The sequence below is a fragment of the Elephas maximus genome, chromosome 17 (assembly GCF_024166365.1).
Source record: "Elephas maximus indicus isolate mEleMax1 chromosome 17, mEleMax1 primary haplotype, whole genome shotgun sequence".
In the NCBI taxonomy this organism is placed as follows: domain Eukaryota; kingdom Metazoa; phylum Chordata; class Mammalia; order Proboscidea; family Elephantidae; genus Elephas; species Elephas maximus.
The window spans coordinates 9,719,464-9,744,432 of record NC_064835.1 but is presented as its reverse complement, the minus strand read 5'-3'; the positions used below and the strand labels follow the sequence as shown (position 1 = coordinate 9,744,432).

The following is a 24,969-nucleotide window of genomic DNA, read 5'->3' as shown; positions in this document are numbered from 1 at the left end:
CATACCATCAAATATCCTTTTAAAACATATATACACATAAGCTGTCTAACCAGCCCCCATCCTATACTTAATGTATGTTTCTAATTTTTACCGTTATAAATGATGCGTCAGCAAGCATATGTCACAAAAGTATGTGCATAGTCTACTATTTCCTTAGAATAAATTTCTAGAGGAATTCCTGGGCCACAAAGACGGTGAATATTCTTCAGGTTCTGTATACACATGTACAAACCACCCTGCAGAAAGTTGGGACCAATTTATGCTTTCACCAGGTTTATAATTCCCTATCAGTTCCCTGCACCTATGCTAATCCCAGGTTCGGGGGGCGGGGGGCTGTTTTTGTTTTTTTTCAGTTTTGCCTGTTGGATTAAAAAAGATGGTCTCCCTATTTGAATTTCAATTTTCTTATTCATTTGTAAGTTTTCTTTATATATTAAGGAAAACAGCCATCTTTCTACCATATAAATTACAAGTGTTTCTTGCCAGTTCATCTCTGAACTTTTGATTCTGTTTTTGATATACAATAGTTCTTCTTTTTATATAATTCAAATTACCTTTTATGATTAGAAAAACAAATATTTACCTATAGTTTCTTGTCTTATGATTTTATCTTTCTTTTCATCCTTTCGTTCCAATGGAGCTCTATTAGTGGGTGGGGTATGGCTGTATACTTTTGAAAGAGATTTCAAGAGATCCATGCAGAGTCCAGGTTAAAAGGAAGACATCCAGGTTCTGGGTAAGATTTTAATACTTTCAGGGGAAAGCCAAACCTCTCTGCCCTGTATACAAACGTACACTCAGATATCACTGAAATACACAGGCAAGTACACACAACTTTTCTCCCCAGCCACAGAAATACACATACACGTACACACCTCTACCTTCACAGAAAGTAAGTCCAGAGAAGAACATGTCCACATTACAGAGCAGTCACACACCCATTGCCTCACTTGGGTCTCACAGGGCAGGCAGAGCTGTTTTGCTTTCCTAGTGTGTAGGGGAAAAACTGAGGCCCCAGGAACCATGGGAGACACTAAGGTCATATACCTAGTGTCTTCGTTATCCAGTGCTGCTCTAACAGAAATACCACCAGTGCTTGGCTTTAGCGAACAGAAATTTATTTTCTCTCAGTTTACCAAACCCACTGCTGTTGAGTTGATTCCGACTCATAGCGATCCTCTAGGACAGAGTAGAACTGCCCCATAGAGTTTCCAAGGAGCACCTGGCGGATTTGAACTGCTGACCTCTTGGTTAGCAGCTGTAGCACTTAACCACTACCCCACCAGGGTTTCCTCTCACAGTTTAGGAGGCTAGAAATCTGAATTCAGAGTGCCAGCTCTAGGCTTTCCTACTCTGTCAGCTCTGGAGGAAGGTCCTTGTCTCTTCTAAGCTTCTGCTCCTGGGCGATCTTCATGTGGCTTGGCATCTCTTTTCCCCCATCTCTGCTAGCTCGCTTGCTTGTTTAATCTCTTTTATATCTCAAAAGAGATTGACTCAAGACACACCCCACACTAATCCTGTCTCATTAACATTACAAAGATAACCCATTCCAAAATGGGATTATAATCACAGGCATAGAGGTTACAAATTATAACACATATTTGGGGGGACACGGTTCAATCCATAACACCTAGTAAGAAGGGGAGGCAGGTGTTGAAGCCACTGAACCATACTACCTTAGGCACAGGTACAACCTGCAGGTAGGCACACCAGTCCCCAGACTGCAGTAGTCTGAAAGGTCTCCTCAGCTACCAGGGCTCAGGGTGCTTCTGCACCTGGCTCACCGGGGACCTCCTGGGCTCAAATCCAGACCCTGACGAGGGAGGCAGGAGGAAGAATGGGCAGGAGCCCCGTGCGTATTGTGGGGATGCCTGTGCCTCCTCCCAACATGTCCCTGTAGACAGCCTAGAGCCAAAAAGGGCATTTTTTCCTGTCCTAAGTCATTCGTGCTCCTCAGCCCTACTGTGGGGCAGGAAGAGGGGTCCCTACGTGACTTGCATGCATATGTCTATGCATCCGTGTATGTGTGAGCGTGTGCATGTGCCCATGCATGCGAGCGAGTGTGTGCAAGATCTCAAGACTGCAGAGATAACTAATTATTAGCTCCCTCTGGCCTTGGGGGGCCTCATCTGTTCCAAGGGCTGCACCTCCTCCCCAGACTTCTTCCCTGATTTCAAAGAGGGCCTGGTACAGTCCTTCTTTGCCTTCCCCGCAGCTGACCAAAAAGTAAAATAAAATGAAAGTCAACCCCATCCCGCCTGTGCCAGGGAAGAGGCTGATGGGAGGTCTGCAAACTAGCGCTTATCAAAAGCTCCTTCTCAAATTCATTTCAATATCTGAGCCTCTGGTTTCCAAGGCAACATAATCTTTTCATCAAAGCAACTGGTAAAACCACTGGGATCTGATATTGTTTTGTTGGCAACTTGTCAAAACTGTCATTTGGTTAAAAAAAATTTATAGATTTATATAGCCTACAAATATCTATGGTGATCTAGACCACTAATCATCATTAACAAAGGGCTGCCCAGCACAGCCTTCAGAGTTCCCTCTCCCACCCCTTCCTCCCCAAAGGGTCTGGTCCTGCAGAAGAAGGGTGGTAATTAGACCAGGGCTGGGAGGTGACTGGGTGGGCAAGGGCTAGGGGAGTCTGTCTGCAACTCTAATAAGGCAAAGGCAGTGATTTAGCTTCTTTCCAGAGACTCTTAGGGTTTTCCTGGGACCCTCCCTCCTCTCTTCTCCCTTCCCCTAACTCCCGCATTCAACCCTCACCCAACACACTCATTCCCTGCCCTGAAGCCACAGCTGCCTGGAGCCGGGATCAGTCGGCAGGTAAACTGAGGCTGACTCAGCAATACCCTGGAGCAGGCCCTTCTCCTCCCGGGGCCAAACCCGGTACAGAATGTTCACTGCTGCTCCACAGCTGGCAACGGGCAAACCAGACAGGACCCTGGCTCCCACCCTGACCCCAGCCATGACCATCCCAGCATCCCCTGAGCCCAGGGCACTGGGGAAGAGTTGGGAGCTGGAGGTTAGAGGGCTTGGATTCTGCTTCTAAGCACTTCTTCACCTCTGCCCACAGGCTCCCAGTGAGTATGAGACAAGCCCAGAGCAGCTTTTCTACCGGATCGCCCACCTAAACCGGGGGCAGCAGTACATGCTGTGGGTAGCCGCCGTCACCTCTGCAGGCCGAGGCAACAGCAGTGAGAAGGTCACCATCGAGCCTGTGGGAAAGGGTGAGGAGCCCGGGGCTGGGCAGAGGGCAGAGGCTGTGCTGCCAGGAGCTTGCAGGCTCCCTTCCAGAAGTCTGGTTCTCTCCACAGAGAGGCCCACTCTCCTCTGCACCCTATCTGAGCCTGGCTGTGAGGAGCTGGCCATTCGCCTCCTCCTGCATCTGCCAAGACTGAGCCTCTGCTGCCCTCTGACTCCAGGAGAGCATCACAACAGGCTCCAGCCACCCCAGTTCCCAGAGTGGGGTGGGCATGGTACCCCTCAGTCCCCCTACTCCAGACTCTACTCCCGGCTGAAAGAAGGGGAGTCATCCCAGCCCCAGCCCAAAGCCGAGCCTCTGTCCCATTGCTCAGCCCCTTCAGAGGGGGCTGGGTTGGGGTATCCCACTTCACAGAGCACCTGAGAGTTAAAAGAAAGCCCCGGGTTTCAAAGCCGGGACATCTCAGGGAAGAGATGGTTCTGCTGGCTACTGACTCATCCAGTCCACAGACATTCACCAAGTGCCTGCCAGACACGAGGCTCTGAGCCAGGCACAGAGTGACTCGGATGGGTTTTGTACTTAGGGCGTGCCCCACCAAATCCCTAACCAGCGTAAGTGTGCCATTCGGGGCATGTGTACCTCCACTTTTCAGATGAACAGCAGTTCTGAGGCCTCACCCTAGATCAAGATGATGGTGCTGCTAAGCTGCCCTTCTGTCCCTACCCTGGCCATATGGAACTAGCCACAACAAGCCTATGACAAGTACTTTGACTTTGGGCCTCCCTGGGCCCTTTCTCTATACCCTATCTCCTCCCACAGCCACTGTTTACCCAGCTGTCTCTCCAGCCCCGGGTCCCTGTGCCCTCCCTAGGGTGACTGGATTTTCCCTTGGTTTGAAGACAGTGGGCTTCAGCCCTTGCCCTGCCACAGGCTTAGTTAGCTAGTGTTCAGTTGAAGGTCTTCAGTGAGCAGAGGCCTCCCCCTTCCACCCAGTAGGGTTTATTATCCCATTTTATAGTTGAGCAGTCAGAGGCAGGAATGACATGGCCTGCAAAGACAGCAGAGAAGGTGCCTGGGTCTTCAGACTTCAAGTCAGGGCTGTTTCCACACTACCTCAGTGTTCCTTACCTCCTTCATCCTTCCACACAGGGGCTCTACCAACCCCTTCTCATGATGCTCCTCTGTATAGGAGGGAAGGGGCCTAAGAGCCTACAGTCCTCCTGGGCATCTTGGCAGAAGGGTGACCCTTCCCCTGTGTGTATTAAATGTAGCACGTTCCTAGAGGGCTTTGTACTTCCTAGAACAAATTTACATGCCTTCCCCTTCTGACCTCTCAGCAAGCAACCCTATGAGGTGGGAGAGACAGGCACTGCTGTTCACACACACACACAGACACAGAACGCTTCAGAGCATCAACCCCAATCACTCAGCAGAACCAGATCTAGAACCATGTCTCTCGAGCCTCCCTGAGGCCCCGAGGCTTCTCTCTGCCCATGATGGAGATGATTTTAACATAGGCCCCTCTGCTCGGGCCCCTCTCTGCAGGCAATCCCCCACTGCTCCTACCAGCCCTTTTTCTTCTCCTCAGCAGCTCTTCAGGACTTTCCCTACTCTCTGTAAGCTCCATCACCCCCGGCACAGCCCTCACAAGAGATCAACCTGCATTTCCTGCACCCAAACCTGTAAATATTGCTTCCTTACTTCCCTTATATTTTCTACCCCCCACCCCCGAGATGGGACCCTTGGCTCAGTGGTACCTGCTCTGGCTCTCTGAGGTACTTGGTCCCTTGTTTCATTTACCATTTCTAAACTAATGACAAGATGGTGGCCATAGTGCAGGCTGGAGGTAATGGATGACAATGGGGAGGAGATTATGGGCTCAGGGGAGAAGTGATAGGATTTGGCTCTGGGAGGAGGGAGAGGGGAGTTGAAGATGACTCCCATGATTCTGGCTGACACCATTGCTCACTTGCTGTGACATTTGACCTCTCTTGTTTTCTGTGGTGCTGATTCTCCTGATTCTTGCCTGATTTTCCTCCTGCCTCTCAATGAGCTCCTGTCTCCCTCAGGGACATTTTCTTTCTCTTCTCATGCTTGTATGTTGTTGACCCCAGGGTTTTGTTACTTCTCTGTCAATCTACATTCCCCAACCTGCTGACCTCACTCACCCCTTTCTATGACCCCCAAATCAGTGCCTCTGGTCCAGACATCTTTCTTATGCTCCAGAACATTTCTATCCCACGGCTTTCTAGCTACCCCATGTGAGTGTCCTACAGGTATCTTGGGCTCAGCATGAAGCAAAGTCTCTTTCCTGTCAGTCCTGCTTTTCCTCTGGTCTGCCTCATCTCTGTAAGGACACCATCACTCATCTTGTTGACCCAGCCAGAATCATGGGATTATCTTCAACTCCCCCCTCCATCTTCCCAAAGCCAGTCAGACCCCAGGTCCTTTCACTTCTCCCTCTGAGCCCACAGTTTCCTCCCCATTGCCAGCCATCACCTCTAGCCTGCACTGTGGCCACCATTTGTCTCTGGTATACGTCCTCCAGGATCACCTCCACCAAACCGTCCTTTGCAGGCAGCCAGTGATTTATCTAATAATGTCCTTAGATCACATCTACTTATTTCAAAGCCTCCAGTGGCTCCTCATGACTTCAAGAGGAAGTCTGATCTCCTTGTTATGCCAAACAGAACCCTCCATGATTCTACTCCTTCTCGCCTCTCCAATCCTTTCTCCTGCTCTTCCCCTCACTCACCCTGCGCTCTGGTTACCCCCAAGTACCTGCAGACCCTCACACTTGTCATGTTCAGGCCTCCATGACAAGTGTTTCCCCCTTGCTGACAGGCCTTCACTTCTCTGTTTAGTGAATTCTTCCTTAGCCTTCAAGAGTCAAATCAAAGCTTCCAGTTCCAGAAGCTTTCCCTGGCCATCAACTCTACCACCCACTTTCCAAGCAGAGTTTATTGCTCCCTCCTTTGTGCTCCCATGGTTACATGTACCTACCCCTACTAAAGAATTTTTCACTCTGCAATGATTTTTTTTAAGCATCTATCTCCCTTTTGGACAGTGAACAACTTAGAGACAGGAACATATTGTATTCATCTTTGAATTCTTAAAGTCTCAGGTCATACCTGGTCCATAATAGATATTCAATAAATGTTTGTGGAATCAATGACCCCCAGCTGAAATTCCCTGATGCTGCCTCCCACTCCAAGCCCAAGGTGGAGGTCAGGTAAGGGAGGGAAGAGCTGAAGTGTAAATCCAGGGAGCCCTGAGAGAGGGTGCTGTGGGCAGCGTGGAGGAGTAGAGTGGGGTGGCCCTCATCCTCTCTTCCTTGCAGCACCAGCAAAGATCATCTCATTTGGGGGCACTGTGACAACACCTTGGATGAAAGATGTACGGCTGCCCTGTAATTCGGTGGGAGATCCAGCCCCTGCTGTAAAGTGGACCAAGGACAGGTGTGCAGTGGGACACCCACCTACACCCTGGGAGGGATGGGGTGATACCCAGGGAGCCATGAAGAAGAGTCTGGGGTGTCCCTCCCTTCCAGCTGCCTCATGCACCCCCAGGCCCTATGGGGGCCTTGCAGGGTACAGAGCTATAGCTCTCTAGCTCTCCTCTGTTGGGGGGCCAAGGATCTTCCTTACCTGGGTTATTAAAGAAGCCAAGGTTACTGAAGACACCTAGGAAGTACTGAGCAAAAAGAATCCAGGATCCCTTAGCAAGCCTCCTCTGTTCCCAGTGACCTGGGGGAGGGTCCCAGGGCGAGGGGGTGCTTGTCATAACCCATCCCCTCCCAGCAGTGAGGACTCAGCCATCCCTGTGTCCATGGACGGGCACCGGCTCATCCACACCAATGGCACGCTGCTGCTTCGCGCTGTGAAGGCTGAGGACTCAGGCTACTACACGTGCACGGCCACCAATACCGGTGGCTTCGACACCATCATCATCAACCTTCTGGTGCAAGGTGAGACCCTGGGAGGCAGGTGGGGCTCTATGAGGACAGGGCCAGAGAAGGGGCAGGAATTCCATCATGTGAGAGAGAGGATTATTGAATGGAAGAATGAGACAAACCAAAGGGGAGACAACTTAGTAGAATCAAGGGTGCCAAATGGAAGGGGAGGCAGGTAGGGCAGAGGGAGAGTCAGAAAGAGGATGGAAAAGCTGGTGCCTGGCCCTAGATTCCCATCCTGAAGCTTTACACACCTGCAATCTTTGGACAATCAAGCATGGGAGGATGTGGGCAGGTTGGGGCACCCCCACCCCCACCCTCCCACCATCACCCTTTGTGATGAGGGCTGACGGCTTTCCCCTCACAGTTCCCCCAGACCAGCCCCGCCTCACTGTCTCCAAAACCTCAGCTTCGTCCATCACCCTGACCTGGATCCCAGGTGACAATGGGGGCAGCTCCATCCGAGGTGAGGAGGGGTCTGGAGGAGGAGGGGAAGACGGGAAGGAACTCTGGGTCCAGGGGAAGGGGAAATGCTTCACCCACTCCCACCACCTGCCCCTGCAGCACCCAGGAAATGATCTGGGGAAAGATTCAGACCACAAGGAAGCTTCTCAAGGGCCATGGAAAGCACCCTGGCATAGGAGGCTGGGCTTTAGTCCCACTACCCACCTCTGGCCCCTACTTTGCTGTGTAAACTTGAATAAGTCTGTTTTCATCTCTGGGCCTCAGTCTTCAAATCTGTAAAAAACAGACAAGTATATTATATCCATGGTTCATAAACTTGAATATGCATGTGAATCCCCAGGAGATATGATTCAGTAGGTCTGGGGCAGGGACCCAAAATTGGCTTTTCTAACAAGCTGATGCTGCCAGTCAGGGGAGCCCACTTGCAGTATTAGGGATCTAAATGGGATCTCTTTTGAGCTCCACAACTCTGGCTTTCTGTTCCTCTCCCCACCTTGGCTGCTAAACCCCAACACTAGAGCTAAAGAGAGGACAGTAAAACTTACCCAGGGACTGGACCCGTTTTGCATCTAATTTTCATATGCCCCAGAATGACCGGAGGCCCCACTCTGTCCCCTGCTGGGAGCCCAGCCCCCATGATGCCTGTTGGAGTGTCCCAGGCCGGGCTGCCCCCACCCTGCCCTGCCACCACCTGACCCAGGCCCAACTTCCCTGCCAGGCTTCGTGTTGCAGTACTCGGTGGACAACAGTGAGGAGTGGAAGGACGTGTTCATCAGCTCGAGCGAGCGCTCCTTCAAGCTGGACAGCCTCAAGTGTGGCACGTGGTACAAGGTGAAGCTGGCAGCCAAGAATAGCGTGGGCTCCGGGCGCATCAGTGAGATCATCGAGGCCAAGACCCACGGGCGGGGTAAGGCCTGCGTGACAGGGTGGGAGGGGAAGGCAAGCCTGGGGAGGAGATGGGCGGGGATGGAGGAGCCCAGGATACGGGGTGGGAGATGGCTGGGGCAGGGATGGAGGGGACCAGGGAATCAGGGAGACTGAAGGGTGAAGGCAGCCGTGCTCCCATCACTGTCACGTCTGGATGAATCCCATTAGGAAAAACTGGTCCCTGCTCTCTGCCCGGGGTGGCCAAAGTGGCCCTCTTCTTCCTTCTTCCCCCAACTCCCTTCCACCTTTGCTGAGGCTTCTTCCAGGTTCTTGCCTCTCCTCTCTGTCCTCCCTTTCCTCCTCTGTTCCCTGAGGCATCCACTCCCACCTGTGCAGACCCTGATCCCCAGGGAAATCCTTTCCGCCCTGACAGGCTCCCCTGTCAGGCTCTCTAACCTCTCTCTCTCTCTCCTTCTGACCCCCAGAGCCCTCCTTCAGCAAAGACCAACACCTCTTCACCCACATCAACTCCACGCATGCCCGGCTTAACCTGCAGGGCTGGAACAATGGGGGCTGCCCTATCACCGCCATTGTGCTGGAGTACCGGCCCAAGGGGACCTGGGCCTGGCAGGGCCTCCGGGCCAACAGCTCTGTGGAGGTGTTTCTAACAGAACTGCGGGAGGCCACGTGGTACGAGCTGCGCATGAGGGCTTGCAACAGCGCTGGCTGTGGAAACGAGACAGCCCAGTTCGCCACCCTGGACTACGATGGCAGTGAGTCCTAAAGGGTGGGAGGCTGCCCCCTCCCCGGAGGCTGGAGCAAGGTAGACACAGGAAAGCTGGCAGAGTGGTAGACACAGAAATAGATGTTGTTGCTGTTGCTAGCTGCCATACAGTCGCCCCCCAACTCATGGGCACTCCAGGCACGATGGGACTAAACGCTGCCCAGCCCTGCGCCATCCCCATCATTGGCTACCGATCAGATCAGTGCGATCCCTAAACCCACTGCTGTCGAGTCGATTCCGACTCAGAGCAACCCCATAGGACAGAGTAGAAGGGTCCCATAGGGTTCCCAAGGAGTGGCTGGTGGATTTGAGCTGCTGACCTTTTGGTTAGCAACGAGGCTCTTAACCAGTGCACCATCAGGGCTCCACAGATAGACATAAACAGATAAACAGGAAGGCAGTCAGGGAAAGAGGCTGACAGACAGGTAAGCAGGCAAAGGCAAGCAAAAGGAGCGGCAAATTGGTGGGTAGGCAGTAAGTGGGCAGAGCATGGCTCACAGGGACATGTGACTTCTTCTCTCACCCCTTTTCAGGCACTATCCCACCCATCAAGTCTGCTCAGGGTGAGGGGGATGATGTGAAGAAACTGTTCACCATTGGCTGCCCGGTCATCCTGGCCACGCTGGGGGTGGCACTGCTCTTCATTGTACGCAAGAAAAGGAAGGAAAAGCGACTGAAGCGGCTCCGAGGTGGGGGCATTTGCCATGGGCTCCTGGGATGGGGTGCTGACACCCAGCCACACTGACCGTCTTTAATTAGCTCACCCTGCTTTCTGGATGAGAGAGAGCCTGTGTTTTCATGCAGGAAGAGCTGCTGCTCTAGCCTTCCAAAACCTCCTTAGTTGTCTACTGCTTCCTGCTCCATGCCCCACGCACTCTGTGACTGCCCCAACCGGGGCCGACTTTCACAGGCACACACCACTAGAACCATGTTGATGTTGTCATTGCTACGTGCTGTCGAGTCGGTTCCAACTCATAGAAACCCTATATACCACAGAATAAAACACTGCCTTGTCCCTCACCATGGGCACAATCATTGTGACGCTTGAGCCCATTGTTGTAGCCACTGTGTCAATCCACCTCGTTGAGGGTCTTCCTCTCTTTTGCTGACCCTGTACTTTACCAAGCATGATGTCCTTCTCCAGCGACTGATCCCTCCTGATAACATGTCCAAAGTATGTAAGTCAAAGTCTCGCCATCTTTGCTTCTAAGGAGCATTCTGGTTGTACTTCTTCCGAGACAGATTTGTTCCTTCTTTTGGCATCCTATTCTTCACCAACACCACAATTCAAAGGCATCAATTCTTCTTTGGTCTTCCTTATTCATTGTCCAGCTTTCACATGCATATGATGCAATTGAAAATACCATGGCTTGGGTCAGGCGCACCCTAGTCTTCAAGGTGACATCTTTGCTTTTCAACACTTTAAAGAGGTCTTTTGCAGCAGATTTGTGCAATGCAATGTGTCTTTTGATTTCCTGGCTGCTGTTTCCAGGGGTGTTGATTGTGGATCCAAGTAAAATGAAATCCTTGGCAACTTCAATCTTTTCTCCATTTACCATGATGTTGCTTATTGGTCCAGTTGTGAGGATTTTTATTTTCTTTATGTTAAAGTGTTATCCATAAAGAAGACCGTTGTCTTTGATCTTCATCAGTAAGTGCTTCAAGTCCTCTCCACTTTCAACAAGCAAGGTTGTGTCATCTGCATAACAAAGGTTGTTAATGAGGCTTCTTCCAATCAGGATGCTCCATTCTTCTTCATATAGTCCAGCTTCTTGGATTATTTGCTCAGCATACAGATTGAATAGGTATGGTGAAAGGATACAATCCCGATGCACACCTTTTCTGACTTTAAACCACTCTGTGTCTCCTTGTCCTGCCCAAACAGCTGCCTCTTGATCTATGTACAGGTTCCTCATGAGCACAATTAAGTGTTCTGGAATTCCCACTCTTTGCCATGTTATCCATAATTTCTTATGATCCACACAGTCGAACGCCTTTGCATAGTCAATAAAACACAAGTAAATGTCTTTCTGGTATTTTCTGCTTTCAGTCAGGATCCATCTGACGTCAGCAATGATATCCCTGGTTCCACGTCCTCTTCTGAATCCGGCCTGAATTTCTGGTAGTTCCCTGTCGATTTACTGCTGCAGTCGTTTTGAATGCTCTTCAGCAAAATTTTACTTGCATGTGATATTAATGATATTGTCTGATAATTTCCACATTGGATTGGATCACCTTTTTTGGGAATAGGCATAAATATGGATCTCTTCCAGTAGGTTGGCCAGGCAGCCGTCTTCCAAATTTCTTGGCATAGATGAGTGAGCACCTCCAGCGCTGCATCCGTTTGTTGAAACATCACAATTGATATTCATCAGTTTGTGGAGCCTTGTTTTTTGCCAACGCCTTCAGGGCAGCTTGGACTTCTTCCTTCAGTACCATCGGTTCCTGATGATACGCCACCTCTTGAAATGATTGAATGTCAAGCAATTCTTTTTGGTACAATGACTCTGTGTATTCCTTCCATCTTCTTTTGATGCTTCCTGCATCATTTAATATTTTCCGCGTAGAGTCCTTCACTATCGCAACTCGAGGCTTGAATTTTTTCTTCATTTCTTTCAGCTTGAGAAACGCCGAGCTTGTTCTTCCCTTTTGGTTTTCTGTCTCCAGCTCTTTACACACTTCATTACAACACTTTACTCTGTCTTCTCAAGCCGCCCTTTGAAATCTTCTGTTCGGTTCTCTTACTTTCATCATCTCTTCCTTTTGCTTTAGCTGCTCGACATTCAAGAGCAAGTTTTGGAGTCTCCTCTGACATCCATTTTGCTCTTTTCTTTTTTTCCTGTCTTTTTAATGACTTCTTGCTGTCTTCACGGATGATGTCCTGGATGTCATGTCCTGGACTTCAGTCATTAGTGTTCAGTGCATCAAATCTGTTCTTGAGATGGTCTCTAAATTCAGGTGGAATATACTCAAGGTTGTACTTTGGCTCTCGTGCACTTGTTCTAATTTTCTTCAGCTTCAGCATGAACTTGCATATGAGCAACTGAGGGTCTGTTCCGCAGTCGGCCCCTGGCCTTGTTCTGACTAATAATATTGAGCTTTTCCATCGTCTCTTTCTACAGATGTAGTCGATTTGATTCTTGTGTATTCCATCTGGTGAGGTATATAGTCCCCATTTATGTGCGTGAAAAAAGGCATTTGCAATGAAGTCGTTGGTTTTGCAAAATTCTATCACGCGATCTCTGGCATCGTTTCTGTCACCAAGGCCATATTTTCCAACTACCGATCCTTCTTTGTTTCCAGCTTTCACATTCCAATGCCCAGTAATTATCAATGCATCCTCATTGCATGTTCAATCAATTTCAGACTGCAGATGCTGGTAAAAATCTTCAGTTTCTTCATCTGTGGCCTTAGTGGTTGGTGTGTAAATTTGAATAATAATCGTATTTACGGGTCTTCCTTATAGGCATATGGATATTATCCTATCACTGACAGCGTTATACTTCAGGATAGGTCTTGAAACGTTCTTTTCAACGATGAATGCAATGCCATTCCTCTTCAAGTTGTCATTGCCGGCATAGGAGACCGTATGACTGTCTGATTCAAAATGGCCAGTACCAGTTCATTTCAGCTCACTAATGCCTAGGGTATCAATGTTTATGTGTTCCATTTCATTTTCTACCATTTCCAATTTTCCTAGATTCATACTTCATGCATTCCACATTCTGATTATTAATGGATGTTTGCAGCTGTTTCTTCTTATTTTGAGTCATGCCACATCAGCAAATGAAAGTCCTGAAAGCTCGACTCCATTCACGTCATTAAGGTCGACTCTACTTCGAGGCAGCTATTCCCTAGTTGTCTTTTAAGTGCCTTCCAACTTGGGGGGGTGGGGCTTGTCTACCAGCACTATATCAGACAATGTTCCGCTGCCATTCATAAGGTTTTCACTGGCTAATGCTTTTCAGAAGTAGACTGCTGGGTCCTTCTTCCTAGTCTGTCTTAGTCCGGAAGCTCAGCTGAAATCTGTCCGCCGTGGGTGACCCTGCTGGTATCTGAATACTGGTGGCATAGCTTCCAGCATCACAGCAACATGAAGCCCCCACAGTGTGACAAAGTGACAGACACATGGTCGAGTAGAAGCCTATTGGTGGCTAAAATGCTTAAACATTTCCATGTTGGTTGGTGAATAGATGTTCCCTTCCACCCTGGATGCTCCATTCTCTCACCCAGGATCCCTATGGCTTTCCTGGGATCCAGCCACTAAAGAGTAGACTCACAAGTGGTCTCTAGCCCTGCTCATAGGCTGTGTCTATGCCATATCAGGGGTTAAATATTTTGAGTATCATCCCTGCCCCAACACCTGATGCCACAGTCTGGTGTGAATGAATCTGATTCACCTCAATTTCCCTAGGGACTAATACAGTGTATGGCACCTACTAGCTGCTTAACAAATGTTTATTCACTCATTTGGAAAATATCATTGAGTATCTGCTGCGTCCTAGATACTGACAGACATTAGAAATAAAGAGATGAAGGAAGAAGGGACAGCCCCTGCCCTTATAGAGTTCACAGTCTAATGTTAGAAGCCAAAGCACAACATGAGCACAGAAGAGGGAATGATTAACACTGCTAAGGGTGCTCAGGAGTTAGATGAGGATGAATGGATGGTTGAAAAAAATGATTGGATAAATGGCTGGATGAATGGATAGATGTATCATCGAATGGATGGATAATGGATGATTGGATAAATGAGTGGATAGTTGGATAGATAATTAATCGGATGGATGGATGAATAAATCATTGAATGGGTACATGAATGGTTAGATTGATGGATGGATGGGTAGGTAGATGATTGGATGGATGGGTGGATGGATGGATGGATGGGTGGGTGGATGGACGGTTGGATGGGTGGGTAGACAAATGGGTGGATAGTTGCATGAATGGGTAGGTAGATGTTTACATGGTTCTATGCAGCTATCAAACTTCACTCTGACAGATCATTCTCAGTTACCAGGGTTTGAATGGATTAGCCAAGTCTTTGCTTGTCCTCTCTTCTCAATTCCTAACCTAAAAGCCTGATCCTATTCAAGGCCTCTCACAGACAAAGCAGGGGACCCCGAATCCATTCCTGGACTTACTGAGGATAGATGCCCAGGAGGAGGAAGTGAAGCCTCCTGGGAATTTGGCCATCTGGGGCTGTCCACTGACGATCTCTGCCTCATCCTCCACTCTCTCCTCTCCCCAACAGATAACTGAGGACAGACCTTCACTGATGCCTGTCCCAGCCCCTGCTATAGTGTCTTGTTCAATTAGAGTCAATTCAGGAAGCAGATGGAGCATGTACTATGCCCCTTCTCCTTTGGGAAAGACTTCCCTATTAGATAAAAACCTGAGAAAAGGAAAACAGGTCTGACACAAATCCTGAATTGGGAGCAGTGAGATCCATCATGTTTCCGGGTCCTCACATCTCACTCTCTGCTTCCCAGCAGACCAGCCCTGGCCCCATTTTAGGGAATTCTCCCACCTTGTTGCCCACACCTCTTCCAATCCTCATCCTCCCAGACTCCTATCTTACCCAGCCTCTCTCTCTACTGTTTTGCAGATGCAAAGAGTTTGGCAGAGATGTTGATAAGGTGCGTGTCACATAGTTGCTTCCTCTCCTCACCTCTCCCCTTCTCCTTCCCACTGCAAGGGACACAGGAGCCTCCTTCTGTATTCCCAGATTATGGGGCAGTCTTTTAAATTTCCACCATCCTGCAAATTCTTCCCACCCAATCCCTTATGGCTGCTGAGCCACCCACTTTCAGCCCTTCTTCTCACAGCAAGAACAACCGAAGCTTTGACACCCCTGTGAAGGGGCCACCCCAGGGCCCGCGGCTACACATTGACATCCCCAGGGTCCAGTTACTCATCGAAGACAAGGAGGGCATCAAGCAGCTGGGTGAGTGAAGGCAGCAAAAGCTGCCTGTCCCACCCTCGGTGTGCTTCCCTTGGCCATAACCCAGGGAGGGCCACCACCAAGCCTCACAGCAGTGCCCAGGGTTCTAGCAGCAGCCCTATCAACAATTCAACAACATCAGCACTCATTGCAGCTTCTCTAAGGGCTAAGTTTTCTCCTCTGTCCAATGAGGACAATTATTCTGGCCTTGCTTGGTCTCAGTGTTGGGTAAAGACAGAGAAATTTGGGGAGCAAGGATAGTTTCTAAAAGGAAGGGCTCCTAGTGATTGTCCTTCTTCCCCCAGGAGATGACAAGGCCACCATCCCTGTGACGGATGCTGAGTTCAGCCAAGCTGTCAATCCACAGAGCTTCTGCACTGGTGTCTCCCTGCACCACCCGGCCCTCATCCAGAGCACGGGACCCCTCATCGACATGTCTGACATCCGGCCAGGCACCAGTATGCCTTCTCACCAGGGGGACAACCCTCCTCCCACGCAGGGAATCTTGGGCACAGCATGGGGGAGAGGTGATAGGAAAAGAGGAAAGGCAGCATGGAAGAATAGAAAGAGCACTGAAATTAGAGTCTGGAAACTTGATTGCAGACCTAGTTTGATGACTTATTAACTGTGACTTTGGGCATATCACTAACCTTCTTTCTCTGGGCCTCCATTTCCTTACCTATAAATTTTGAGAGTGTTGGGTGTTCTTGTTGTCCAAGGACATCTTTCTCTAACACTGTGAGTCTGGACCTAGGAATAGAATTCAGCAAGGACTGTGGGGAATGAGTGGACAGTAAGAAGGCAGCAGGAGAGGAGGCCACATTCTTCCCCAGGCTGAAGGAAAAGATGAGATGGGTGGGAAGGACAGGGATACCACCCACTGCCTCCACATCTTGACTCTCTTGCCCTCCTCCTCCGGGGCCAGCTATGTGGTCAGGAAAGGCAGCACGCTCAGCAGTGCCAGTGGGGCTTCTGTGGCTGCTTCTGCCTCCTCCCTTCCTCCCTGCTGCCCTTTCTGGTAAGTGCCAGCTGCTCAAGCCTCAGGGCCTTCAGTTGGAAGGTGCTATCTATTGCCTCCTTCTGTGCAGACCCAGTGTCCAGAAAGAACGTGAAGTCAGCACATAGCACCCGGAACCGGTACTCAAGCCAGTGGACCCTGACCAAGTGCCAGGCCTCCACACCCGCCCGCACCCTTACCTCTGACTGGCGCACCGTGGGCTCCCAGCATGGTGTCACTGTCACTGAGAGTGACAGTTATAGCGCCAGCCTCTCCCAAGACACAGGTGAGCCCAGGGCCCTGCCTGCATCCTGCCCACCCTCCTCCAGTTCCCCCATCATCCATCTGCTCCTTCTATGCTTTCCAGTTCCTACCTACCAGCTCATGGGGTCCAAGCACAAGTCGGTTTCATTTCCAGCTGGCCACTCCTTCACTGTGTGGCTTTGAGAAAAACACTTGACCTCCCTAAGCTTTGGTTTTCCAACTTTGCTTAGACAAGGATCTCATTTTGCTTTCCCCAAAAATGTCAGCAAAAACTGGTGCATATGAAGTTTGTTGGAGACAGGGTTGATTGTCCCAGGGGATGGTTGCTTATTTTCAAGAACGAAAGGTGTTCTGCCCTTCAGTATCCAAAGATCCCACTTCTGTCACCACTGCCACCTTCACAGGGGAAGTACAGGATCTTCTGAGCCTGGTGCCCTCCATAGCCCCCATCTCCTCCAAGGCTAGGCTTTCAGATGACTGCTGGGTTAGGGGCTGGGGTACTGCTCAGTTTGGTCTCACGTGTACCATGGCTCCGCATAACCCACTCTCTTCCTCTTACCTCTGTGCCCTCCATCTCCCCAGACAAAGGAAGGAACAGCATGGTGTCCACTGAGAGTGCCTCTTCGACCTATGAGGAGCTGGCTCGGGCCTATGAACATGCCAAGCTGGAGGAGCAGCTGCAGCACGCCAAGTTTGAGATCACTGAGTGCTTCATCTCCGACAGCTCCTCTGACCAGATGACCACGGGCACCAATGAGAATGCCGACAGCATGACATCCATGAGCACACCATCAGAGCCCGGCATCTGCCGCTTCACCGCCTCCCCACCCAAGCCCCAGGATGCTGACCGGGGCAAGAATGTGGCTGTGCCCATCCCTCACCGGGCCAACAAGAGTGAGTTCCCAGTCCACCTCCCTTCCCCCCTCCCCATGTAGCCCCTGCTAGACCTATACCTAACAGCACCCAGACACTGCCAGGCCAGTCTGGCTTCTTGGTAGCGCAAAGAGCAAGGTCTTAGGAGCCAGCAGATCAGGTCCACATCCTGGTTCAACCTCTTCTATCTCTGTAACCTGGGGCAAGTCATTTAACCTCTCTAGCCTTAATTTTCTCACTTGTAAAATGCAAGTGATAGTGTATACTTTGTATTGTTGTAACGGGTATTAGAGATGGTGTATGTGCCTGGCACATAAAAAAAAGGTGCTTATTAAGTAGTGATCATTTCTTTCATCTGAGGGTGCGCCAGGATGGACAGAGACACTTACGGGCACAGGACGATGGCCTCTGGTCTCAGTGCTGTTTGAACTTAATCCGGGCCCAAAGGAGCAACCCTGGCAGCCCAGCCCACAGTGGCCAAACCTCATGGTGGGCGTGATCTGGCCTGACTGGGAACTGCCTGACTCCGAGGGCCTGGTCACAGCTTATGCCTTTAGAGATTTTTGAGGGGCTTATCTGAAACAGGATTCTTGAGGTGACTCCAGGACAACAACGGGGAGGGGGAGGCCGCCAGCAGCACGCAAGGCCCAGGTGTCAAACAGTGTAGCATCTGCTCTGCTTGGCACTGGCTTGCCAAGTACCCGGCTAACCACCCCCTGGCAGGGGTGGGCCTGGGTCATCTAGAGATGACCAGGCTGATGGAAAGTACATGGGATTCAGGTACTAGCGGCCTTGGACAATACCACCCCCCTTTAGATGTGTGCATTTAGGGAAATGACTTCATTTTTCTGAGACTCGATTTTCTCATTTGCAAAATGCAGGCAGATATTACCCTACTCAGGGAGTAAATGTTGTGGGGATTAAATGAAATAACCCAAGTAAAGTGCCTGGCACAGTTCACAGGTGAGGGAAACATGTCTGCAGGTGGGCATGCTCCCAGAGCAGAGGGACCAGAGGAGGAGGCCTCAGAGAAATGTCCTATGGAGGCCGTCTAAGAAACTCTCTCTACCGTGGCTGCTAAACCCCAACACTAGAGCTAAAGAGAGGGCAGTAAAACTTACCCAGGGGCTGCACCCATTTTGCATCTAATTTGTATATTTCCCACTGGGGCAGAGGGGGCAAAGGAAGGGATGCGGATGTGCCACTGACTTCAGACATCTGGAAGGCTGCCATGAGAAAGAGGGAACCCTCTCCGTGTGAGTCCTCAGAGGACAGAATCAGGTCCAGTGGGGGGCGAAAGTGACAGGAAGTCATATTCCTTTCCTCCACAGGAAAAGCCAGGCCTTTCAGCAAGGCCTTGTCTTAGAAGTAGTGAGTGAGCTCTCCGCCACCTCAAGTATTTAAACAGAGGCCAGCCGAGTAGCCTACTAAAAAAAAGAAAAATCAAACTTGTTGCTGTTGAGTTGATTCCGACTCATAGTGACCCTACAGGACAGAGTAGAACTGCCCCATAGAGTTTCCAAGGAGTGCCTGGTGGATTTGAACTGCTGACCTTTTGGTTAGCAGCCATAGCACTTAGCCACTAGTCCACCAGGGTTTCCAAGTAGCCTATGGTGATCATTTAATAATAAGTATCAATATATTGAGCCACTACGACACGTGCCAACCACTGTAGGAAGGCATCTTACATCGTTTACCTCGCTCACTCCTCAAGATAACCCTGAGGGGAACATGATTGTCCCCATTTCACGGACGGGCAGCCGTGGTGGTTCAGTGGCAGAATGCTCACCTTGCATGCAGGAGACTCGGGTTCGATTCTCCACCAGCGCACCATGTGCACAGCCACCACCCATCTGCCAGTGGAGGCTTGTGTTCTGCTGTGATGCTGAACAGGTGTCAGCGGAGCTTCCAGACAAGGACAGACTAGGAAGAAGGGCCTGGTGATCTACTTCTGAAAACCTGCCAGTGAAAACCTTACAGATCACATGGGTTCAATCTGCAGCCGATCACGGGAATGGTGCAGGGCCACACAGCACTTCATCCCACTGTACATGGGGTTATCCTGAGTCAGGACCAACTCGACGGCAGCTAACAGCAACAAGGAAGCCCTGGTGGCATGGTTGTTAAGAGCTATGGCTCCCAACCAAAAGGTTGGCAGTTCAAATTCACCAGGCGCTTCTTGTCCCGTAGGGTTGCTATGAGTCGGAATCAACTCAACGTCGGTGGGTTTAACAGCAAGAACGTTATTTCACAGAAAGTTTAGAAACTAAAGCTTAGAGAGTTCACATAGCTGATCTCTCCTCTCTATTGCCCATCCTGTGGAGAGGCCCCTGTGCCAGATCAGGGAGAGGATTGGGGGATGGGGAGCAGCTGAACAAGCTGGTTTCCAGAGGCCTCTGCCGCTAACATTCTCTGCTTCTGATTCCAGGTGACTACTGCAACCTGCCCCTGTATGCCAAGTCAGAGGCCTTCTTCCGAAAGTCAGAAGGGCGTGAGCCCTGCCCAGTGGTCCCACCCCGAGAGGCCTCCATCCGGAACCTGGCTCGAACCTACCACCCGCAGGCTCGCCACCTGACCCTGGACCCTGCCAGCAAGCCCCTGGGCCTTCCGCACCCAGGGGCCCCTGCTGCCACCTCCACAGCCACCTTACCTCAGAGGACTCTGGCCATGCCAGCTCCACCAGCCGGCACGGCCCCCCCAGCACCTGGCCCTACCCCCGCCGAGCCCCCCACTGCCCCCAGCGCTGCCCCTCCAGCCCCCAGCACCGAGCCTCCTCGGGCCGGGGGCCCACACACCAAAATGGGGGGTTCCAGAGACTCACTTCTCGAGATGAGCTCGTCGGGGGTAGGAAGATCTCAGAAGCAGGGGGCCGGGGCCTACTCCAAATCCTACACCCTGGTGTAGGGGTGCAAACGGAGGAGCACCCCAACGCTTGGACCTGTCTGAACCTCTAGCCCTCACACACCAACTTGGCTGTTTTCCTGCTTTATTTATATCAAACTGACAAAAACAAACCAACAACAAAAAGAGACCCCCCCCCAAGTCATGAACGCTTGTACATAGAACTCTTTTGTACAAATGAAACTATTTTCTTCTTCTCCATGAAGCCAGGGCACAAAGAATTTGACAGTACAAGTCAAACCCCCACCCCACAAAATACGTGTAGAGACATGTATACCTATATAGCGTAGTAGGAACACACCAACAAGCTATATATCTATATATTTCTCTACCTTCTTTGGAGAAAGAGGCACAAGGACTCCGCAGTTTTTCCCTCCTGCTCCCCTCTCACCTTCCAATCTAGGCGGTTTTAACAAAGACCAAAATCCCAACTCAGAGACACTGCATGCGATTTTACTGTTCCAAGAAAACCAGGAGTTGCTTCAACCTGCAGACGCTTATGTGTTAATACCTTTTTCTATGAGAAAAGACCCAGCGCCGTGTGCAATAAAGGTTATGTTTCTATGTGGTGGCTTTTTTCCCATCTGGCAAGAGGCCAGTGGGGAGGGAGGAGACACCCCTCAACCAGGCGGTCTGTTTCTCATGGAGAGGCTTTGGGAAGAGGCTTTTGACTCAGCACTTTGTTTTTTTTGTTTTAACATTTTACTGTGGTTTGGGTGAAAGTTTACAGAGCAAATTACTTTCCCATTCAACAATTCATACACACTTTGTGTTGTGGTATTATTAGGTGCCGTCCCGTCAATGGACAGCACTATAACCCTTTCCTCCCTGGGTCCCTGTTTCCATTCGCCATCTTTTCCTGCCCCTCCCTGTCTGCTGAACTTTGTTTTTGGCCAACTGCTGCCCTTTTGGTCTTGGATGGTTGATTGTTCTGAGGAGCACGTTCCTTACGGGTGGTATTGTTCACTTTACAGGCCTGTCTATTGTTTGGCTGAAAGGTGGTCTCCGGGAGTGGGTTCAGTTCCAGGTTTGAAGGGCGTCTAAGGGCCATAGTCTCAGGGGTTCCACCAGTCTCTATCAGACCAGTAAGTATGGTCTTTTTTTATAAATTCGAATTTTGTTCTAGGTTTTTCTCCCAATCTGTCTAGGAACTTCTAGAAAGACTTTCAGTTAGTCAGGGTGCATCCACTGAGCAACTGTTCAGTTCTCAGATCAGTGCTGGGCCCTGAGGGAAGACCAGCTCTGTGGCTTTGAGCAAGGTACTAAACCCTTCAGAGCCACAGTTTCCTTATCTATACATTGAGGGGAGCTTGTAGAGGATGAAATAAGGCCACCTTGTGAGAGCTCTGGGGAGCCTGGTGTGGGGGAGGGGGTGTCTCTCGGCTCCTATCCTCCAGGAAATGACCGTGTAGCCAGGGGGGAAAAGTTACATGAAACTGCTAGGGAGCAGTGAAGCTATTAAAAAAAAAAAAAAAGTTGCCATCAAATCCATTTCAATTTTTGGCAGCGCCGTGTGTATCAGAGCAGAACTGCGCCCCACAGGCTTTTCAGTGGCTGGCTTTTCAGAAGCATATTGCCAGGGCTTTCTTCTGAGGGGCCTCTGGGTAGGTTCAAACTGCCAGCCTTTCAGTTAGCGGCTGAGTGCTTCATCGTTTGCGCCACCCAGGGACTCCTAAGTTATACAAGAGGTGCCTATAAGTTGGGGAGAAACTGGTGGCGCAGTGGTTAAGAGCTACGGCTGCTAACCAAAAGGTCGGCAGTTCGAATCCACCAGGCACTCCTTGGAAACCCTATGGGGCAGTTCTGCTCTGTCCTATGGGGTCGCTATGAGTCAGAAACAACTGGGTGGCAATGGGTTTGGTTTTAGTTTCATAAACTGGGGGGAGAAGAAGAGATTATGTATACCTCAGGGACTGGAACACGGCCTGAAGTCCTGAGCTGATTTTTGTGGCAAGGTGAGGTCAGAGGGAGAGGGGTCCTCAGAAGTCAGAGAGGTGAAAAGGGCTGATGGAGGTGAGGGATGGAGCTCAGCCAAAGAGAATCAGGCCAGCAGGCATAGTCGGTACCTCACCTGGTTTCTGAGGAGTGGGCAACAATATTGCCAGGCAGGAAAAGACAGGTCTCCAGGGTGGTGCAGGCAAGGTGCTCTAGGTGTGCAGAAGAGCCGCTTCTGACTGGAGCATCAAGAGGGAGGCAGCATGGGGGTTGGATCTCCAAGGCCGTGAAGGGTGTGGATAGGCAGAGGAGAGGAGAAGGCCCAGGCCAGGAGACTAGGGGCATGGAGTGCGTGGTCTGGAGGAGGGGGAGAGGCTGCTCCCTCTACCATGGCCAGGGCCCCTTGGTGGAAAGGAAGTACCCCCAAGAAATGCAAAGGGGACTTCTAAGCTCAGCACCCCAAGTTGAGGCTAAGCTGTGGATTGGGAATCTAGAAGGAAGGTAAGTCTGGGATCTCCTGTCACCCTGAAGTTGAGAGGAGGAGCTAGGATGGTGACGGAAGGGCTGGGGAAGAAGTGAGGGGTTTGTGCCGGATGCAGGTATATTGCACCTGTCAGTCTGGGCCTCAGTCAGGCCCTACCTGGAATACATGGCCCTTAACAGAAGCACCTTCCAGGAACCAGCTTATTCCACAAATATTCCCTGAGTACCTAGTGTGTACGGGACACAGAAGCACTTCCTCTCAGGGAAACTGCACTGCAAGGTAAGAGAGCTGATGCCACAAGAGGGGAGCGGGAAAAAATTACATATACCTTGGTGATTCCTAGGCCCTTGGGAAAATCCCCACTCACCCCCATGACCCAGCCCCAAGAGCCAGCTAATGGCATCAGTGAGAAGGAAGGCCCTTATTTCCACACCTCTGGTGACAGTCCAGTTTCACTCCATCCCTGGGAGGAAGGGACGCCTCCCAGGGCTCTGCACGCCATCTGCAGGTCCCCTCCCAAACTGCAAGCACAATGATGAAACCTGGGATTTCTTCCTAGAACTTGATTGAGAGCGCCACACCCACCCCCAGCATGCTGGGCACTGGGAAAACAAACACAAATCAGACACAACCCCTGCTAGTGAGGGCATCCCGACCAGCCCAGGGGAATGAACAATTCCCCAGAGGCCAGAGTGGGCAAAGGTGGAGGCGCCTACCTAAGAGACTGCAAAGGGAACTACATTACAGAGCCCAATACCATATGTCAGAGTCCCTGGGTGGTGCAAACAATTAATGCATTGCGCTGCTAACTGAACAGTTGGAGGTTTGAGTCCACCCAAAGGCACCTGGGAAGAAAGGCCTGGAGATCTTCTTCCCAAAAAATCAGCCATTGAAAACCCTATGGAGCACAGTTCTACTCTGACACACAGGGTCGCCAAGAGTCAGAGCTGACTCAGTGATAACTGCTTTATACGATGTGTCAGGCACTGGGCTAAATGCTCCCTTTGCACTGGCTGTGTGGCCCTCATTGCAGCTTTGGGAGGTAGGTAGGTAGGTATCATGATGCCCATTTCACAGGTGAGAAAGCTGGGGCTCTGAGGAGTTGAGTAAGTTATCCAAGATTAAAGGAGCAGGAAGAGGCAGAGATGAGATTCAAACTCAAAGGTGCCCGATTCCTTACCCGCTGGACCATACTGCCCAATGTGTCATTGTTCAGAGGCTGAGTTTAGTTCTGCCCCAAGGATGTGGCCAGGACCAGGCAAGCAAGTTGGATTTACCAGCAGGACACCAACGTGGAATTGTTAGTAAAAAAAAAATTCAGGCTGATGATCCAGGAAGTGCTGGGCTGGCTGCAACGGGGAGTCCTAATGTACTTTCCGGAGTCCTGGTGGTGCAGTGGTTAAGAGCTTGGCTGCCAAACAAAAGATCAGCAGTTCAAATCCACCAGGTGCTCCTTGGAAACCCTATGGGGCAGTTCTACTCTGTCCTATAGGGTCGCTAAGAGTCTGACTCGACGGCAACAGGGTGGGAATGTACTTTCTTCTGATGAGGTGCGGTTGGAAGAGGGGAGAGCTTCAACCCTGCAGTGCTATCACAGAAGGCCTGGGACCTAGGGTGGGCTGGGTTGGGTGAGAGGCAATAGGAAAACTAAGTATTAGCCCGTTTAACTTGTGTTAAACTGAACAGGGCCCCTTACTATAAAACACAAGATCTGAGAAATTCAAACAGATTTATGCAAAATACACTATTTGGTAATAATTCCTAACCTTGATGTCTTCTTTGGCTAAAGCACAAACTTGCCTGTTTGAACTATAATCAGAAGCTAATTCACAAATCAGCTAAATTCCTGCCCCTTCTCACTCAACCCCGACTAGTCTACATATCTGGAGAAGTCCTCCTAAACATTTTCTTGCCCCTCTCCAGATCTCCACGTTTTCCTCTACAGCTTTCATACTCAGAGTGTGGTCCACAGACCAGCAGCATTAGCATCTCCCAGGAGCCCGTGAGAAATGCAAAATCTCAGGCCTGACCCAGAACTACCGAATCAGAATCTGTATTCTAGCAAGAGCCTCAGGAGGTTGGCGTGCGTGTTAAAGTCTGAGAATCCCTTCTTCCAACGGCCTTCGGAGGACCACCCCTGCTCTCCCTCTTCTGCCAACAGCCAGAGTTCAACTAGTTCTTAAACTTGACTGCACATCATGGTCACCTGAGGAGCTTGTTAAAGAATACAAAAGCCCAGATCTCACCAAGCCTGACTATCAGAATCTGCGGGCGTGCAGCCCAGGCATCTGTATTTCT

At 50.4% G+C, this 24,969-nt stretch overlaps 1 protein-coding gene across 2 annotated transcripts in view; it reads left to right on the top strand.

Annotated features, from left to right (window-relative positions):
• The window catches only part of DSCAML1 (DS cell adhesion molecule like 1), a 422,409-nt gene extending 402,032 nt beyond the window's left edge, over positions 1–20,377 (top strand). Inside the window, exons 21-33 of one of the 2 annotated variants that reach the window (XM_049856636.1) lie at positions 3,080–3,233; positions 6,549–6,666; positions 7,012–7,175; positions 7,528–7,626; positions 8,344–8,532; positions 8,978–9,265; positions 9,810–9,965; positions 14,882–14,912; positions 15,102–15,220; positions 15,523–15,675; positions 16,306–16,500; positions 17,061–17,372; positions 19,780–20,377. In XM_049856636.1, coding sequence (XP_049712593.1) covers positions 3,080–3,233; positions 6,549–6,666; positions 7,012–7,175; positions 7,528–7,626; positions 8,344–8,532; positions 8,978–9,265; positions 9,810–9,965; positions 14,882–14,912; positions 15,102–15,220; positions 15,523–15,675; positions 16,306–16,500; positions 17,061–17,372; positions 19,780–20,255 — 2,454 coding nt within the window. In that variant the 3' untranslated portion in view covers positions 20,256–20,377. Of the gene's footprint in view, positions 1–3,079; positions 3,234–6,548; positions 6,667–7,008; positions 7,176–7,527; positions 7,627–8,343; positions 8,533–8,977; positions 9,266–9,809; positions 10,080–14,881; positions 14,913–15,101; positions 15,221–15,522; positions 15,676–16,305; positions 16,501–17,060; positions 17,373–19,779 lie in introns of those variants that run through there. The other variant, XM_049856637.1, reaches the window with a different exon arrangement.
• Positions 20,378–24,969: the final 4,592 nt, after the last annotated feature.